Here is a 14,850-nt window from a genome sequence, read left to right as displayed (position 1 = left end):
AATTGCTCCAACTCCTCACCTCCGACTCCACAGCCCTGATTTGAACACTACTTTCTTCTGTAGACAGATTTCTTCAGAACACATATACTCAAGAAAGCTTGAAGACAGAAGAATACAGACGGTGTCAGTGCTGGATAGTGTAATGGTTAAGACCTGGGTCTGAATCTCCGCTCTGTTCAGTAAGCCAGCACCTTTTCAGTAAGGAGTCCCTGGGCTAGACTTCCTAACACTTCTGCTGCCCACTAAGCACGCCCTATTGGCTGCAGCTCAAGCACAATATAAAGGTCTTTGTCTAATCGCATTCATGTAAAAAGGGCGCAGGGAAATTTGGGCACAGGGTGAAGCTGAAAAACAGTTCACCCTGCTACTGCAAATTTTCCAGTGGAACCAATTACTATTCCCCCTCGAGGCCGCCATGGACTCAAGGGTAAGATGCAATTCGGCTGCCAACTATTGCTAAGTGTCAAATTACGCTGTTTTTGTATCATAATTTGTGCTCAGTCTTTTGCGAGCGCTCAAATTACCATCTGAGCCCCGCTACAGCCTTACTTAATTATAATAATTATAGCTGTAATCTCGTGTCTAATAACCTAGCTGCAGTGCTGATCATCTAGCTCAAATACAAACTGAATCACTAACTCAGAAAGAGTCTGCAGAATATATGTTATTATGCCAGCTACAGACAGATGTGTGACTCACTCAATACTGACAAAAAACAAAAAGCTATATGCAGTACATCCAAGCAACTAGACTATTTAGAACACAGATAAACTGTATAGGACACCTGAACTGAGAGGGATATGGAGGCTGCCATATTTATTTTCTTTTAAACAATACCAGTTTCCTGGCAGTCCTGCTGATCTCTACAGCTGCGGTAGTGTCTGAATCACACCTGAAACAAGCATGTAGCTAATCCAGTCTGACTTCAATCCGAGCACCTTATCTGCTGCACGCTTGTTCAGGGTCAATGGCTATAAGTAGAGGGAGAGGATCAGCAAGACTGCCAGGCAACATGTATTGTTTAAGAGGAAATAAATCGGTTAGTCTCCATACCCCTCTCACTTGAGGTGTACTTTAACCGCCTCCATATTTCTCTCACATCAGTTTTCCAATTAAGGTGGACATAAAGTAGGAATAAACAGAGGATATAAACAAGGGCGTCTTTATCGCTAATGCTAAATAGGTATTTTCTGGAATCCGAAATTCTTATTTAGGTTTTATGCCGGATACACACCATGCAATGTCCCATTATATTGGCCGTTGAATCTATACAAAATTGTTCAGAAAACTGAAAAGCAGATTGGACCCAACAAATGATCGATATGGCCATCAATCTGACAGGAGATTAGGTGTGTATATGGCACCATATGACCCTCGACGCCCAACCCGAAAGCGATCCACCGGATGGATGTACCAACCCCAGCAACGCCAATTCCCCCACCAAACGATCCCATTGCCTGCTGCGTGACATGTGCCGCTCATTGTCACTCCGTCGCCTCCCTCCCCGCCACATAGCAACACAGTGCATCATCAGCTGTGTGCAGCAGGGCTCAACGTTGTAACCAAAGGGGATGAATGCCTGATTCCCGATGGGCGACGTATTGGGCATGTGTACGAGCCCTTACTTCATCGCACTGCAGCGAAACTGAGATTTACAGTACTGAAGTCTTAACCCAACAGCAAAGGAAAAAAATGAAGACGACAAGCAAGTTCTAAGTAGGATTCGTATTACATACAGTCTGTTATTTCATCATTCTACCTGTCACTTCAGGTATGCTTGTATCACGGTCTTGCTCAGTAGTATGCAAAAAGCTTGAGGTTACATTACAGGTTTGCCCTGCAAAATGACTCACCTCTGAATTGATACCTTAAAAGTTACATGCACAGGTTTAAGAGTTTATTTAATCTAAATGGTTGTTATGATCTTTTCTGTAATGGTCACTATACAGCATAATAAACACACTGCTGCCAAGCAGCCTGCTCTGTCCCATGGAGAGTCGAGGGGAGAGAAGAATTAGAAGGTATCCCACCACACTCTTCAGCAGGAAGAACAGCAGCAATCAGCCTAGTATTATACAACTTGTTGAATCACTAACAAGGAGGCTGCAAACTTCAGAAGAAATCTGTACACACTAGACTGGCAAATGAAACGATCAGGATTGCTTCAGGTGACCGATATCTAGTGTGTAGGTAGCATAAAGATATGCCACGGGCCCACTGGCATCAGTGGTGAGATTTATCACCTTAACTATGCAGCAGCGCAGCACAAAACAAGCTCAGTGAAACAAACCACAGTTCTTACAACTTTCTTTCATAAAAATTCCTCTCAGCTGCGCAGAATGAACAGGGTGTGGCAATAGCTTGTACCAAACCACTCCTTGCAGTAGTGCTTGTGAACATAAAACTTAGTGCAAGTACAATGACACTGCAGTCACGCTGACAGCGGTCTGTGGCAGTCATCTGTCCAGGAATGGGAGGCACAGAAACACCACCCCGATTCCTTAGATAAATCAAAAGCTGCTTGATTTGAAGCACATATGAACACCTGATTGTGTCACCACCTTATTTGATCAAATCTCCCTAAATGTGTCTTATTACAACACATTAACCATTCAGGAGACTGCTTGGCAGAGGTTTTTTTTTTCAATAAAAACTTCACCTTATATTATTTAATTAAAAAAAATAAATAAAAAAAAAAATCACTAAACATTCCTTTTAGGCTGCTTGCACACAGGGACGTTACAGGCGCACGTTAGTGCAGCCTGCAACGCTCCCCCAACGCACAGCAATGTAACACAAGTGGGCTGTTCACACTGCCCACGTTGCGTTACATTGTAACGCAGCAAAGTGCTGCATGCTGTGCGTTCTTTGCGGCTACGCCACGTTAGACTGCTTGCACATGCTCAGTCATGTTGGGGAGAGCGGCCGGGCACATGGCTAATTAATATTCACTGCACTCAGTGACGTGCAGTGTTTACTTCCTGGAGCGGCCGCTCTGCGCGGCGATTGGCCGGGCGGGACCACGTGATGCCGAATGCGTCCAAGAGTACGCATCACGGCATCACGGACGCCAGAGTGAGCTGCACAACGCGGCTCACTCCGACGTCCACACCAGAGAGCACCAGGCGTTGCGTTAGGGGCACGTTATGTGCCCTATAACGTCCCCTAAATGCAACGTCCTGGTGTGTAACTAGCCTTAAAGCACAACCGAACAACGCCAAAAGAAAACAGGTGGCCAGTCAGTAGATTTGCCCTTCCCACCTTAGGCCTCTTTTCCACGAGCAGTTGAACCGTGTGCTCAGCAAGCAGTTACCAGGCAGCAGTGAGCAGTTACCAGGCAGCAGCAAGCAGTTGTGATAGTTTGAGAGGCACTTCACTGCCTATCAACTGTCCGTTGAAAAGAGGCCTAAGGCCTTGTTTCCATTTGTGCGCTTCTATCCGCTTTTCAGCAACATGTATCCATCTGTAACATTTATGTGCTGATAAAAAGCGGAAAGAAGCGGATAGAAGCGTACACATGGAAACAAGGCTTAAGTGCTACTGTGGGGCCTCTTTAACAGCTCTCAGCTGAATGGGTCGCAGCTACAGTGCAAGCTCTGTTCCATTTTTGCCCATCCTCAATCACGCTCCTGAGAGGCTGAGCCATGCCCGAGGGCATTCAGTGCATGCATGCAACTCCATCTGTGCAGAACACTCTCGGCCTCCTCAATCGCGCTCCTGAGTGGCTGTGCATGGCAGCCATGCCCGGGTGCATTCTGTGCATGCATCTCTGTATGTGCAGAACACTCTCGGGCTCAGGAACGCAATTGAGGAGGCACACCGACAGAACAAAGCATGCACCGTAGCTGTGCCGGAGCTTTTAAAGAGGGTTCGCAGCACTGCTGGGGAAGGGGGGGGGGTTGAACGAGGTGACACAAATAAACTGATGGTCTACTTAGATGTTAAAGTGCATCCCCACTGCGCATGGGGAGCCCAGAGTCGCACGTCTGCAGCATGGATCTACTTATCTTTAGAAGTGGTGAGTACTTCCGAGGCATGCATAAGGAGTCTCAAAGAGGTATTCGACCTGCAACAGGGGAATGCGGTAGAACAACGAGAGAGAGAAAGTACCAGGAAGGCTCTATGGGATCTAGGACCTTTCTTCTACACAGGCGAGTACCTGCTTTCTTCCTCTAGCATGTTTCAGGTTCACTATAAATATAGGGTTTACGCAATTTCAAAATTGTTGAATTCGGTTTTTACTTTCATTTTGCACACCCAAACCATCTCCAACTGTTTCGGAAACAGCGTTGTACTAAATGCTGAAAAATGTACGGGCATTTTTCTGCACTTTTGATTTGATTTCATCCTGAAATAAGAAACCAACTTTAAAGGAATACTGTGCCCGCGCAGCTACTCACCGATGCTCCGGCCCCGCCTACAGTTCACTTCTGGAATTTCAGACTTTAAAGGGAACCTGAACTGAGTAAAATTATTTAAAATAAACACATGATGTAGCTGCAAATGATTACATACTTACCTCACCGTCAGTTCCTCTCAGAAGCTAACTGTGAAGAAACGCGGAAAAGCTGCCGCAAGTACTCAGAATGAGGCGGCTGTTTCCGCGTCCAACAGGGCAGCACAATGCAAAGAAACCGCCGCATGCCGCATGGGCAGAGCGGTGGAGTCCGCGTTGGACGCAGCGGATTGCACGCATGGCAATACTACAAACATGGTGGTTGGACACGGGGAAGCCGCCGCTAGCTTGGGGAGCGGTGTGGCGACCCCCACGCCCGAATCGGCAGGTACATTGCAAGACATGTCTGGTGTGGCTGGGACTGCTAGTCCACACAGGTTCAGAAGGACGCGCGCGCGCGCTGAGAGGCAGAGCTTATATGACAGCCAGAGAAGAGTCAGCTGACCAAGCTGGTCAGCTGACATTTTTACCACCATCCATTGGTCCAGCACTTAGGGGTCGCGCTGGTGAGCGCTATGGTATATGTACTGGGTGCTGGTCACTTCTCTGGTGTCTGGCGTTGCGATCGCTACGTGGTAGCACTCAGACCTTGTCTGTATCTATATTCTAGCATAGTTTCCAAAGGTGTTGACGATCAAGGACCTCACTCCTTAGCATTAGGAATATTGATCTGTATTATTTGTTATGACCTTTTGCCTGCCTGACTATTCCTCTGAACTCTAATTCTGTACCTTGCTATTTCTGATATCCTGTTGCCAAACTCTGCTCGTTCCTGAACTCTGTATTTGCCTCCTGACTCTGTACCTCACTATTTTGATTCCCTGTTGCCAAACTCTGCCTGTCTATTGGATTACGTATTTGTCTCCTGAATCTGTACCTTATCTATCTGTGTGTTAACGACCTGGCTTGCCCGACCTCGAGAACTGGCCTTACTGTTAGAGGCAGTTCACAGATCTGTTTGTGACACCCACTCACTGGTGTCACTCACGCTCTGTCCTTCCTACTATTAGCCTAGCTCCTCCCCCGGGAGAGTCTAGGCCATCGGAAGGAACCTACTTCTGTGCAGTACGCTTTACTGCTCCTGTACCTTCTCCTGAGGTGCAGTACTCAAAGTATGCTGTTGCATCTTACACTCACTTGTTATCTCAGGTGTCCAGAGGTTAGTAGATATATCTGATTATCGGTGATACTGCAGATCACCAATAATCGGGTACATTCTGTATTCTCGGTGATACTGCAGTTCACTGGTAATCAGACCCTCTCTGTGTTACACCGATCGTTACACTAACCATTTTCTTCTTACAGTGATCCCTTCCAGTTCTGACAATATTTTGTCAGAACTGAAATATACCAGTTGCTGTCAGTTATATATCAGCTGCTGTCAGTTACAACTGAATGTGCAAGGTAATGTTCATGTTTCCCTATGGCTCAAGTGGGCAATATTACAGTTTAACAGTGTGCTGACCAGGAAGCTGTTATGGGGTAATAATCATTTTCAAAATGAAGGACGGAGAATTCCACTGATCACAGGACGCAGGAGAGGAAAAAGAGATTGAGGAGTAGACTACACAGGAGGTAAGTATGACTTGTGTATGTTTATTTTGCCCTTTTTATTTTCAGCTCAGGTTCTCTTTAAAGTCTGAAAACCACTGCGCCTGCCCTGCATTGCCGTGTCCTGGCTCCCGCTGATGTCACGAGGAGCGTACTGCGCAGCCCCAGTATGGTCTGTACCTGCGCAGTACGCTCCAGGTGACATCAGCGGGAGCGAGGACTCGGCAACAGAGGCGCAGTGGTTTTCAGACTTTAAAGTCTGATATTCCAGACGTGAACAAGAGGCGGGGCCAGAGCATCGGTGAGTGGCTGCACGTGTCCAGGATGTCTGCGGGGGACCATTAGAAGCCCCAGGTAAGTTCAACTCATTTCCCCCGACCCCCCTACAGTATTTCTTTAATCCAGCCTTTGGGGAAAAAAATGATGCAAAGAGCAAACCTGTGTAAGGCTCCCTGCACAATGCACATCTGTTTTCCGATTCCGTTTCCGATTCTGATTTTCAATTCCGATTTTCCCTGAATACATCCAACAGAAAAATGGATCAAAAAAAATCACAGCATGCAGTAAAGATTAAAAATCGGATGTAAAAACCCATTACAAAGCGGAATCGGAATTGCATGCAGTGTGCAGGGAGCCTAATATGCAGCCAGCTTATGGCATGCATTGCTGGATTGTTAACACTGTAATCCTTTGCATCCTAGGGGGTACTATGATGGAAGCAGGGATATTGGGCATGATAGCGACAGACTACACTACTGCAGTCACAGACTGCAATGCAGATTGCATCTATGGTGCACTGGGCAGGTTAGTTTGGTTGTGACTACTCTGCTTTCATATAGCCAAGCGCATGCAGCGCTAGAGAGTTTGGCTACGCTGTAGCCAAACGAATGTAGCAGTAGAGGTAGGACATGGAACAGTTATTAGTTTGGCTACACTGTAGCCAAACTGATATAGCAGTAGGGACAGTGGTCAGAACAACTGAGAGTCTAGTTACATTGGCTATCATTCATAAAGCATGCGGAAATGCTGAAAACAGCTGAAAACAGCTGACTTTACCAAGCATATAGCAAAATGTCTATTCATAAAGACTGTTTCCGCACGAAAAGCTGACATTCCCGAGCAGAGCGATAAATTCCCGCCTTGTGCGGTGATTATCTTAACAAATGTTATTAAATGTCAATTCATAAAGATTAGAGCAAGCGGTATGAGGACGGGGAATACCGCTCCCTTGGACTCAGGCAGCTTCTCCTGTTACGCCAGCCTACAGCCAGCCTAGTTCGGGAAATCACAGCATTGCTATCGCAACTGTACACATTTTTATGAATGAGCACACAGAAGTCTAAAATACCGAATGCGGTGTTTTCTCGCACTGATTTTCTTTACCGAACACACTTTTATGAATGATAGCCAAAGTGTCCAGAGAGGATAGGAACAGGCTTGGCTACAAAATAGATGAGCCCTGTGGGTTAGATTAGTGTTAGGCAGAGAAAGCATATATATTACGACATTTTCAATATCAGTTATATCTTGCGCTAGAATTTACTCACGATCGTTCCTAAAAGTATGCTCCTATTATTGCCCGGAAATCTAGGTGGATACACAGGCACACACAACCACATTTCAGCTTACCAGTACTGTAGCCTTAGCACCAATGCAGAGGTTGGAGCATGGTTATGTAGGGCTGCTGCAAAGGACCCAGTTCTATTACTGATGGTTTTACTTTATGTGGCTCAGTAGCACATCATTTCTAAAACAATCCACTGACTGGTGAGGAAAATTATAGTTTGGAGGGCCTCAACCAACCAAATGTATTATTAAGTCTTCAAATCAAAAGCTATTTAAAAAGTGAAACCCATTAATGGCTTTACACAGCAGACACCAGTCCTGCTGGCCACTGCTGCAGAGATCAGACGTCACACACAGCCCAGACACTTTCTAGTTTGTGCATTTGGATTCTCTGATCCAGCATTAAAAAAAAAAAAAAAAAAAAAAAAAAAAAAAAAAAAAAAAAAAAAAAAAAAAAAAATCGCTAGGCTCAGGCATGGCCACATGGCAGTAAGGGATTGTATGGAAGGCTCAAAACCCCAAAAGATATTGAAATCTCCAAGAGAGACAAATCCTACAGCAATGGCCAGTGAATACAACCTACACAAATAACTGCTGCAGTCACCATAAACCAGGTATGTCAAACCGGTACTACGAGGGCCGAGATCCTCACACATTTTTGATACAGCTCAAATGAATTGATGGGTCTGAATCAGGAAAGGTGTGCTCCATCAGGTAGAACACATTCCTTTCTTAGTCCATCCTAAACACTGGCATGGATCTGGCCCTCCAGGCCTGGAGTTCGACACATGTGCCATAAACTCTTATTTAAAGTTCAGCTCAGTTAAACATTATAACTTTATTAAAGGGAACCAGAGACGAAGCACCCTCATGTATTTTACCATATAGATCAATAGGAACATTAGAGAAAACACCTACCCTGCTCTCTGTTTCATTATTTACTGTTCAGATTTATTCTTATCAGCCCAGATAAAATCCACGACTGAGCATTCAGTCTGGCTTTGTTCAGGAATCTTTATAGCTGAGTCTGTCTTCTGTGCTGTCTTTTCAAGCCCAAGCCTGCCCCCCTGTGACTCTGCTCAGGAATCATTATAGCTGAGTCATTATAACAAAGCCAGACTGAATGCTCAGTCGGGGATTTTATCTGGGCTGATAAGAAGCAATCTGAACAGTAAATAATGAAACAGAGAGCAGGCAGCAGGGTAGGTGTTTTCTCTAATGTTCCCACTGATATATATGGTAAAATACATGAGGATGCTTCGTCTCTGGTTTACTTTAAAGGGAAACTAAAGTGAGAAGAATATGGAGTCTGTCACATTTAGATCTTGTTAAACAATACCAGTTGTCTGGCAGCCCTGCTGATCTATTTCGCTGCAGTAGTGTCTGAATCACACACCTGAAACAAGCATGCAGCTAATCTTGTCAGATTTGACAATATTGTCAGAAACACCTGATCTGCTGAATGCTTGTTCAGGGTCTATGGCTAAAAGCATTAGAGGCAGAAGATCTGCAGGATATCCAGGCAACTGGTATTGTTTAAAAGGAAATAAATATGGCAGCCTCCATGAACCTCTCTCTTCAGGTTCCCTTTAAAGCACACAAGTGGCTCCCTGCACCCAGAGGAGTCTTATGGAATACAAGGCTACCACTCTCCTCATCTCTGCTTTCATGTGTCCAGCTGCCCTCACCTTCTTATAAAGACTTCTGAGGTTTATCCGTGTGTAGATAGTTAAACTAGTTCCTGTTAACAACTATGGACGCTGTTCAGACCTGTATTCTACATAAACTCAAGGAAAGTCTGTGACTGTATTAAAAAAAAAAAAAAGTAGGGTTAAGATTGCAAAGTCCCAAAACTGTAGACTGCAGAAGGTAAGCCAACACCTACAGCTAGAGCACCATCTGCAGAATAGCCCCTACAAACTGCCTGCTGAAACGAGGCCTACTGGACCGGTTTCAGCCAACAGACTTTAGACAAAGGTGTGATTCTGCCTCCCTGAAAGGAGGTTCACTAGATCTGTTACCATGGTTAGAAAATGATACTCAATACTAAACCCCTAAAAATAATAATACACTGAACAATCACTGGACATCCACACCGATGAAAGCAGAAGCTGTCTGTACCTTTGCCCTCCATGACCTGCACGTAGTCCCCTTGGTAGTTGTTGCTGCTGACCTTCTGCTCCAGGCTGAAGCCACGGACACAGACCACGTCCTCCACATCTGACAGGTCTTCATGCTCAGCATACTGAGTCCGGCCAATGGCACGCTATGGGGGAAAACATCCAGATAGGTCATCACTGTCTGCTAAGGCACAAGTCTCCTGACACATTTAGATCCTACAGCTACCATACAGACAGAGGAAATCTTCAGGTCTTGTTCACATAAAGAAATGCTTTACTTCAATATACAATTATTAGTGAAAAACCTAACCTAATAAAAAGCTTCACCCCAGTAGCAGAAGAGCTTAAAAAAAAAAAAAAAGTAATTTAGACAGCTGCTGGTTAAATGAATGAGCAGCAAGTAGGTACTTCCTCTCATTTCTATCACCAAGAACAAAATAGTGAATGAAAGTTCTCCAGTAGCGATACTGACAAAAACAGAAAATATTGTTAAAGGGACACTTAAGCCAGGAATGAAAAACAAAAAATCAGTTTTACTTTCCTGGGGCTTCTACCAGCCCCCAGCAGCCGCCCCCTGTGCAGTTGCAGTCACTCACAGAGCCTCCTGTCCCCCGCCGCCAGCTAGTTTTGTTTTCGCTGCAAGACCTGGCCACACATTTTTCTTTGCGTTCCCGACCGCAATAGCATCCTGCGCCTGTGCAAGACGGGCACATGAAGATGAATATGCATGGCCAGGCCTACGCAGGTGCAGAAAGCCCGCCGACTCCCTGTTAAAGCCTGTCAGCAAAACAAAACTAGCTGGCAGCGGTGGACCGGAGGCTCCGTGAGTGACTGCGAAGGCACGGAACGGCTGCAGGGGGCTGGTAGAAGCCCCAGGTAAGTAAAACTGATTTTTTTCCTGGCTTAAGTGTCCCTTTAATAGAATAAGGATGAGTTAGATCTTCTATCATGTTTTTATTGTTGTTGCTGCTTTGAAGAGATTTTCTCACTTCCTGCCCCAGTCTTACATGGTTCTAATCAAAAGCAGAAAGTGAAGACTTTGGCAAAGCAAAAACCAATGGTAATGATATCTTCTTTCCTCTCAATGCATGATTGGTGTTATGGGCAACTGCTCTACTTCAGCTCCTGCTTGCCTTGCTCCAGGCTTGATAAATCAATCCTTATGTGCATAGAGTTTAAGTTGTCATCACTTTATAAATACATAAAGATAATAATACGTTCACCCTGTATTTACAGCAGTGTCCTCTAGGTATGCAGGTGTTCCACTAAAACAGCCTACCTGTCAATCTGTCCTACTTAGTAGGTTTAAATGGTAAAGACAGAACAAGACAATCACAGAATACTCTCCCCCCCAACACATATAATTTGTCCCAAAAAGTTTGGGAACTAATTACAAGGGAGTTGACTCTGCGTAGTTGGCAGCTTATGTTGCTCTACCAATAAGTAACCCTGGTCATATAGAGGAATTGTCTGCCAATGGCTACATACATTTGAATTTTTCTGCCACATCATTCTTTCCGCTTCCCTTCCTTCCTGGTACAATTTATGAGATTAATGCATCTGTTATCACAGTACATTGATTGCTATATTATTAGCCTTTCATGAAGAGGTCCTATGAGCTGTAACAGCAGCGTTGGGCCATGTTTTATATCTACCTCACTGTATGACTGGAATGCACTTAGATTCTTTTAAGCAATCTGTGTTGAATTACTAAGGACCCAAGTACAACATACATTCATAAAGAAATACAAAGAAATGCTATGTTAAAAAATTGTTTCAGATTAGAAATTACACCGCTAAAGCCCATTTGTTCCTAAGCGGTAATGGTACAGTTTAAAGTGACATGTAGCATGATAAACGTATGTATGTACAGCATTAGTTCAACATAGCCTATGTTCCTTTATCCTCGCCATTGCAGAATTCTCACGCTAGAGCTCAAACACTTTTATGGCTGAGAAACACTTCTGATAGCAGGAAACCAACAAAAAGTTCAAGACTTATCGGTATGGGGGCTGCCCATTAAAAACAGAGGTCATTCACCTGAGGCAGTCAACACTTTAATCCTACATTTGTACTATTTAAAATCGAAATAATAATATGGGATTAAAGCGAAAGAAAATAATTTGTACTACAGATACAACCATTGATCTCATCAGTTTATGCTCACTTCAGGTTTGGTTTAAGAGTAGGCAGTTAATTACAGGGTTAAATTTAGCACTTATGGTTATGTTTAAAGGACACCTGAAGTAAGAGCGATATGGAGGCTGCCATATTTGTTTCTTTTTAAACTATACCAGTTGCCTGGTAGTCCTGTTGATCTCTTTTTTTGAAGTTGTGTCTAAATCACACACCCAAAACAAGCATGCAGTCTGCTCGGAGTCTATGACTAAAAGTATTAAAGGCAGAGGGTCAGCAGGACAGCCTGGCACGGTGTTCCAACAATGTATATTGTTTAAAAAGAAATAAATATGGCAGCCTCCAAATACCTCTTACTTCAGATGTACTTTTAGCACCAGGCAGTGGGCTTAAGGTTAGGTACCAGGAGGGAAGTGGTTAATATTAGGTACCAGGCAGAAATGGGTTAAGGTAAATCATATGAAATGGATTTTAGCTCCAGAAATAGCAAACTGGCGTTTTTCCTCCAAAATTTAGCCCTAGAGTAATGAAAACATAACATGATAAGCCCCTATATGCGATAGTTAGTAATGTTTGATGTTCCACATTAGCAGCTCAGCACTATATACAATAAACCAGGTGGTAACTTGTGGCTACAGTACACTGGCACTGCACAGGTTAATAGCTCCCACGCAGGACATTTAAATGCCATGTGCAAGCTTTGTGTATATAAACAGGGGAGGTGGGCTGGAGCTTTGCAGTGGCCCTGGACGAGCAGACAATAATGAAATGGGATCTCTTGGCCCAGGACAACATTTTTTACGTTTGGCCCAGGACAACATTTGTACGTCTTCCCCAGGCCGCCTACAGTGACCGGCTACTGATTTATTGTGTCGGAGGGCAGAGCCGTGTGCTCTAGGCCTGTAGAGCTTCCCAAGCAAGAGCACCATGATCAGCTTGTTTCCTCCCATAAAGGAAGCTGGAAGTTGTTGCTCAGGCAGCCAGCAGGGACACTGAGAGCTGCACGTTCACACCAACTGCTAGCATGAACAAATAATAACAAAGCCATGCGAGGAAGCAGCCGAGCCCCCAGCCTGCTCCCCTGCCTCCAGCATGTGCCATCTGCACAATAGACAAGCCCATCAGCCACCCTTCCCATTCACAAGAAGACCTGTACAATTCCACATTAGGAAACTCCTGACAACAACAACAGAGCTTACATCAATGCCTGCCACAGTGCCACCTCCCCCCAATACTTCCCCAGCCTGTGCACCCCCCAAACACACTGACTCTACCAGAGACCCGGCTACACACCAATCTTCTTCCAGATCCTTTCTTTGCCTCCATGTTTTATGAAGGAGTGAGTTGTGGGATACAGGGTGGCTGATGGAGTGGAAGGCTCCTCAGTTATTCGCTGCTCTGCTCGGCATTGTGCTGTCAGGGGAGGCGTCCGTGAGGAAAACGGCGACACCAAAATGACCATACAAAAAGTTACGGCTCGAGCAATAATCCCCAGGTCCGCTCTACAAACTACAAGGAAGCATTGCTGGCTGTGGAGTAGTAGGGTCGGTGACGTCATTATCTACAGAAGGTAACATTGTTTCCAGGCGCCTCAGTAGCCACATGACACAGAACTTTGCTGCGAGCACGCGTGGGCTGCTGGTGACAGTAAATCAGACATTTCCTGACATTCGGGAGCCTTTCATATTGATATTTTGGTCGGTCACGGGGGCTGGCATGTACGCAGGCGCCGTGCAAGCTCGCTCCTTTATTTGTTATGACTGGTGCATGAAGTCTGCACTTTTGAGCTGTAGTTTCCACACCAGTGAACGGGGGTGGGTGGGGCTTGTGATGCATCCGTCCACGCCCCCGTGTGATTGTTTCTGCCTGCTGTGATTCTTTTTGTGTACAGCTGTGACAGCAGGCTGACATACTGAGTGGGTTGCTGCTCTGATAGCATCCACAATTCTACTCCCAGCTGGCCCAGCCGGTTATTATTTTAGATTTTCACATATACCAATGAACTGCTCTACACTCCTGAAGAGATCGTACACGTGTTTCATAATCGCCTTCTGTCAAACTCAAATCATATTTGCTTTTCGTGCAGTCTCCTTTCTAAAACCTAAATACCATTTTTTTGTATATTTATAGAAATTTAGGACATCCTAGCCAATATTATAATTCATGATGAAATTAAAATGTAAAGTACAACATTAAGGTGGCCATTACACACTTAGATTTTTGCCCAATGTGGCAAACATTGATTCTTCTTATCTGAATCAGATCAGAAAGGGATCAATTCCTCCCATACATTGCACACAGATTTTCAATAGATTTTACCATGAAATCGATTGAAAATCTATCTCACTGCAGCGTTGCATTGTTTGATACAGTGCAACGCTATGCACCGTCAATCAACTGCCGTGTCCAATTGACCGAAATTTACGGTCCGGTCCAATCTTCATTGCAATTGATTTTTGCAGCGAATTGATTGAAATTCCGATCGATGCAGCCCTTTGCGTAGCAGATAACTGGCAGATTTAATAACGGCAATAGAATCTCCCTGTAAAAATCAATGCGTGTATGGCCAGCTTTAGACTACCAGTTATGCCAGTTAATTTTTAAAAAAGCTACATTCCAGTGCCAGTTACGTTTGAGACAACGTTCACAGTGGTCCTTGTAACTGCATGAATGAAACAGAAACACTAAAGGTAGCCATACATCTAGCGATTCTGATTCAATTGACAAAGCGATTGACTTAATTGGGCAATCTTCTTCAGTATGGGTGATCGAAAGTCAATTGACTAGTGACCCACAAACTACAAGCCATATTGTATGCGATTCATCTTCACTAATCGATCTGACCAATGTTGTGTCTCTATGCTTTGAATGCAGAAACCGATTCAGAGTCGATCAAATAGCATGTGAACAGTATCTGACTCCTGTGCGATTGACCGATATCTTGCATCCTACTCGATCGACAAAGCTGGTTAAATCTACGTGATATCAGCCACTTTTCATCAATTGAGCATATTGGAACAC

General features: G+C 44.6%; 1 protein-coding gene across 4 annotated transcripts in view; it reads right to left on the bottom strand.

Annotated features, from left to right (window-relative positions):
• KDM2B (lysine demethylase 2B) overlaps positions 1-13,567 on the bottom strand; it is a 186,526-nt gene extending 172,959 nt beyond the window's left edge. For all 4 annotated transcript variants that reach the window (XM_068245065.1, XM_068245075.1, XM_068245084.1 and 1 more), the window contains exons 1-2: positions 13,123-13,567; positions 9,695-9,839 (exon numbers count right to left, since the gene is read on the bottom strand). In XM_068245065.1, the coding sequence (XP_068101166.1) occupies positions 9,695-9,839; positions 13,123-13,155 (178 nt within the window). In that variant the 5' untranslated portion in view covers positions 13,156-13,567. The remainder of the gene's footprint in view (positions 1-9,694; positions 9,840-13,122) is intronic.
• Positions 13,568-14,850: the final 1,283 nt, after the last annotated feature.

The sequence above is a fragment of the Hyperolius riggenbachi genome, chromosome 1, assembly GCF_040937935.1.
Source record: "Hyperolius riggenbachi isolate aHypRig1 chromosome 1, aHypRig1.pri, whole genome shotgun sequence".
In the NCBI taxonomy this organism is placed as follows: Eukaryota; Metazoa; Chordata; class Amphibia; order Anura; family Hyperoliidae; genus Hyperolius; species Hyperolius riggenbachi.
The sequence above is the reverse complement of the archived record's forward strand: the minus strand, read 5'-3'. Positions and strand labels throughout refer to the sequence as shown.